A 4,858-nucleotide genomic window follows, 5' to 3' on the forward strand; every position below is an offset into this window, starting at 1 on the left:
CTTAAAATACAGGCATATTTAGAATCCAAACCTTTAGATAGTGGTTTACATGGGCCATACAATCACAAATATGTTGCAATTCCTTTTGTTGGGGTTACCACAAACTGTTCCCTTGTTCCATTTTTATGATTTATTTATAGGAAGGCAAATTATATCATTTAAGTGCATGTCGGAGCTCTAGTGTTTCCAAATGAACAATTTTACCATGTTGAGCCAAAATAAAATCACTTCAAATTACCTATAATTAAAATCAATCACTACCAACCTGAGCAATTGCTACTTCGAATTTTGAAATTATGCAGGAAATGTTGACCAATGTAACATACATATTTCTTTCCTTTTTGCCATATAGTTTTTATTCCGTTATACTGCTGTTGCCCTGTAAGAAAATGGAACTATTTAAGGTGAGGCCCATACTGGTTTGGTTTCCATGAGTTTTCATTTAGATAGTCGTCCTCATCTTTTGGGTTTGACCCAGTCTAGTGTGACCAGATAACCGCGGTAGGAACGTTCTGCTTGGAGGTGCTATTTTCAGTTTATTAATTGAAAATACATAACTCTGGTTCTACTGATTTTATGTTTGTTGTTTTGATAATTTTTTATGTATTAAATTAAGCTCTATTTTTTTTACCCGATGTTGGATCGCTTTTGTGTGATGTTTTCACTGTTTGAAGTGTTGCATAAATAGTTTACACATTGCCTCTAAGCTAAACCTGACTGCTCTATGCCAATTTAGAGGGGGTGAGCACAGGTTAATTTGGGGTTTGCACGTGCCTTACGTGTACTAGAAATGTATTTGCTGCTTGAACAGGGCTTCCCACCCCAGTCAACAAGTAACCCAATTTCTAGCAGCATTGTATGTTAATTTGCTTATAAGTAGCACATTTTTTCTTGCCTGTCATGTAAGTTTCACTGTTGGTTTTCAGTCCACATCATGGTTTTTGTCAATTTTCACTTACAAAAATAAAATAAGGGGCTTATTTACAAACCCATTGCGTCTCCGGTGCGTCACTTTTATTGATGCACCGGCAGCGCCATGGGCTTCTGCATATTTACAAGGCCATGGTAATATGTTTTCCTTTCACACAAAAATGTGTGAAAAGGGCATTCCAAGGGTGTTGCTATGGGTGTTCCCATGACACATCCATGTCACTTGACACATTCCCAGATTTACAATGTTTGTAAACCTGGGAATGCGTCAGAATCCTAAGCCTCCCCAGGGGAGGTGTAAGGAAGCACGAGGAGAAATACTTTTATTTCTCCTCATTTTTTCCTCTTTCTATGGGTGCTGCGTTTTGCATCACGCACAGAAATTGGAAAATGCCTTTGATGATTGTTTTAATGCAGGAAGGTGCCCCTTCCTGCACAAAAGCAATCATCCCCTCAGCGCAGGCACCCTTGCAAAATGATGCAAGGGTGTTTGCGCTGGCGCACGGCTGCTGTTTGTGTGCCGGCGAAGGGGAGAAGGACAGGAATGAGTCGTATCTTGTAGAGATGGTGCATTCCTGCCCTTTTATTTTGATGCACGGCAGTGCAGCAGGAAGGCTTTCTGAGCTGCCGTGCATCAAAATACTCTAAATGAGGCGCTAATTTCTATGGTTTATCCCCACAACATAACAACGCTGATCACTCCCTATGCTACAGAGCAGAATATGATCATGATGATTATGTGAACCAGGGCCATATTTGCAGTTGTGAATTTAGAGCCATGCTGCAGGAAAATGATAGCAAAATCACTCTTAATGGCAACAACTTTCTTTTTAATTTCCAAAACTCCCTGACCACTGGAGTTAATGGATTTCCTTCACAAAGTCATGTTCATATTCTTTGATGCCATACATCTTCAGGAGTTGTGAAACAAAGCCTGCTAAATTCTCTGAGAAGTCAAAGAGTAGTAAAGAAACATACAAGGTATGTGACATACACATTGAAATAAAAGTGAAGTGGCAAGAGGAAACACTCTGAGTTATCTTACTGATGTCTTTTACAGAGCTCTGGTATCTGATTTATCTCCATTGGTCTCTCTGCATCATACCCATCCCATGAAACAAAACACCTGATTGGAAGAAGGATCATGAAGAATGTGGCTTGTTTAATCAAATTAGAATGTGTTAAGCAGATAGTATGTTCTTTCCCATCACTCTCCAGACAGCACTCTTTACCTGGTTGTTCCTCAGGCTGTAAATAAAAGGGTTCAACATGGGTGTTAAAATAGTGTATACCACAGTCACTATTTTGCTGTCATTCATTAAATGGGGTACAGTAGGTTGAATGATGTACGTAAACATGCCAGTGCCATAAAAGAGGGTTACCACCACCAAGTGAGAGGCACAGGTAGCAAAAGTCTTTTGCCTTCCCTGGGTGGAGTGAATATTAAAAATAGCAGAGACTATGGGGATATAGGAGACAAAGACAATCAGGAAGGGGAGTAGTCCAACGAAGAACCCCACTACAAAAATGACAAGTTTGTGGACAGAAGTGTTGGAGCAGGATAACTTGAGGAGTGCTGGACTGTCACAGAAAAAGTGGTCAATGAGATTTGGCCCACAGAAGTTTAAGGAGGAAATTAGTACTGTCTCTATTACAGAATTGAGCCCGCCGACTATCCAGCACCCAGACAAAAGGTGAAGTTGAACCTTCTGGCTCATAAGAAGAGTGTAATTTAAGGGGTGGCAAATAGCTAAGTACCGATCATATGACATAGCAGCAAGGAGGAAGCATTCAGCAATGATGAAAATCTGAAACAAGCTCATCTGAGCGATGCAGGCATGGAATGAGATGGGCTTCCTCTCTGCAAGCAAGTTGTCCAACATCTTCAGGACAGTTGTTGACACACATATAATATCCAGGAAAGAGAGGTTTGCCAAGAAGAAGTACATAGGAGTGTGGAGCTGAGCATCTATCGTGATGAGGAACATGATGGTGAAGTTGCCCAACAGTGTTGTGATGTAAATAAGAATGAATGCACTGAATAGCAAATGCCTCAGCTGAGAATCATTGGAAAACCCAACCATGAAAAAGTTTGTCACTGTGGAAGCATTTTCCATAACTTTGTTTTAAAGACGACCTACAGATAGATTGATGCTGTGAAACAAAAACAATAGCATTAGAAATGACAAATTGAATGTAGGAAAGATCATCAGTAAAGTAGTGTATTATTTAGAGTCTGATTAAAATGAGGAACCAACAAAAGTTAGTAGATTCCTTTCCAGCCCAACACTTTGCTCTCCCACCTCATTTAAAGGTGGGAAGAGCACTGTATTGCAGATTGACAAGCCACACCTTGCTCTGATTCAGAAAGCACTATGGTCCTGTAAGACCACTGCTGTCAATGGTGTCAGTGGCTTGCACGCTTTGGAAGGGCCACTCAATGGCATTGTGACCATTCTGTCCATGCCTGTGTGGGCGCGGAGAAACCCTAAAGTTTGACACTCCAAACTATCACCTCAAGAGCAAATCTACAGGTGGAATGATCAGAGATGGTGGAAAATCTCAGTTTAATGAGGCAATGTGTCCACGGGATAAGGCATGTTACCACATATCAAAACTCATTAACTGAAATCTTTTTACAAAAATATAGAATAAAAAAGCAATGCCATGAATGGTCTCAGAGTTTAATTTTTCGAATAATTTGCAATTGAGAAAAATTCTAATTTCCAAATGAGCAGCAAAATCATTAAGAAAATAGGCAACATCCCCAGATCATCAGAAGGTCTTCAGATAAGCTCTGACTCACCTCCAAAATCAAGGGTTTATATATAGTTTTCTTGCGTTAGAAATCATCAACTTCAAAAAAATCATCATGGTATGAGTGTTAGACCTGACAGCTTTAGGGTGGACTTCAGCCAAATGTTTTGCCTGCTTGCCTCAAATTTTGATGTTTTGTTTTTGTTAGCTTTAGTGTGTGTGCTTTCTCCCCAAAACATCGCTTGATTGATACATCCACAATTGGCATATTAAATTTACTTATAAGTCCCTAATAAACTGCAGTACATGTGCCCAGGACCTGTAAACTAAATCTACTAGGGGAACTGCAGCACAAATTGTACCATCCACTCAAGCAGCCCTTAAAAGTGCCTCAGGCCTACCATTGCCGATTCTGTTGTGTAGTTTACACAGCCATGTCAAATTGGCATTTAAAACAACTTGCCAAGCCCAAAAATCCTCTTAAATTACATATAAGACAGCCCTAAGGTAGGCCCTGTATTTAAAAGATAGAACAAGTGCTTTTAAGTTTTACATGTCCTGGTAGTGAAAAACGCCCAAACTCGCTTTTCACTGCTGTGAGGCCTAACCCTCTCATGGGATAACATTGGGAACTCCTTATTACGTTTAAATGCTGTAATATTCTTAATAGAGAGAAGGTAGATCTGTCATGTTTAGCACCTATGGAATGGTAGTGACAAATCCCCTTTAATGGCAAAGTTGTATTGATTGTTACTATTTTGAAGAGGCCACTTTTTGAAAGGGAGGCATTTGTCTGCTCTTAGCCATTCGGTGCCTATTGCTTGTCTCTGATCACTGGCTGGGAGGAGTGACAGCTTGACTTTGTGTATTCCCTTTAAACAGCCACACAGAAAGGGAACTTGGGTGTGACTTGATGGGTCTTCCTGGGAGGATGGGGGGGTGCTGGCCACAGTCTCAAGCTTACACCTAAATAGGCTGTGTCCTGTCCACACTCAAAGGGTTGCATATGCCCCTGTTGTGAGCCTGGTACCAGGGCAGGAAGGAAGGACCCCTGTGTACTTCAAAGACCCTTCTTTGAAGTCACAACCATTGTAAAAGCACAACTGGGTATAAGTAATAGACCTCGGACACCACCAAGACAGTACACACCTGGACCTGAAATAAGAATTGC

General features: G+C 40.7%; 1 protein-coding gene across 1 annotated transcript; it reads right to left on the reverse strand.

Annotated features, from left to right (window-relative positions):
* Positions 1-2,111: 2,111 nt before the first annotated feature.
* On the reverse strand, positions 2,112-3,047 carry LOC146796906 (olfactory receptor 5V1-like). The gene has a single exon (XM_085631437.1). The coding sequence runs from the start codon at positions 3,045-3,047 to the stop codon at positions 2,112-2,114; it is 936 nt and encodes a 311-aa protein (XP_085487563.1).
* Between the last annotated feature and the right edge of the window lie 1,811 nt (positions 3,048-4,858).

This window comes from Triturus cristatus, chromosome 10 (genome assembly GCF_964204655.1).
Source record: "Triturus cristatus chromosome 10, aTriCri1.1, whole genome shotgun sequence".
NCBI lineage: Eukaryota > Metazoa > Chordata > Amphibia > Caudata > Salamandridae > Triturus > Triturus cristatus.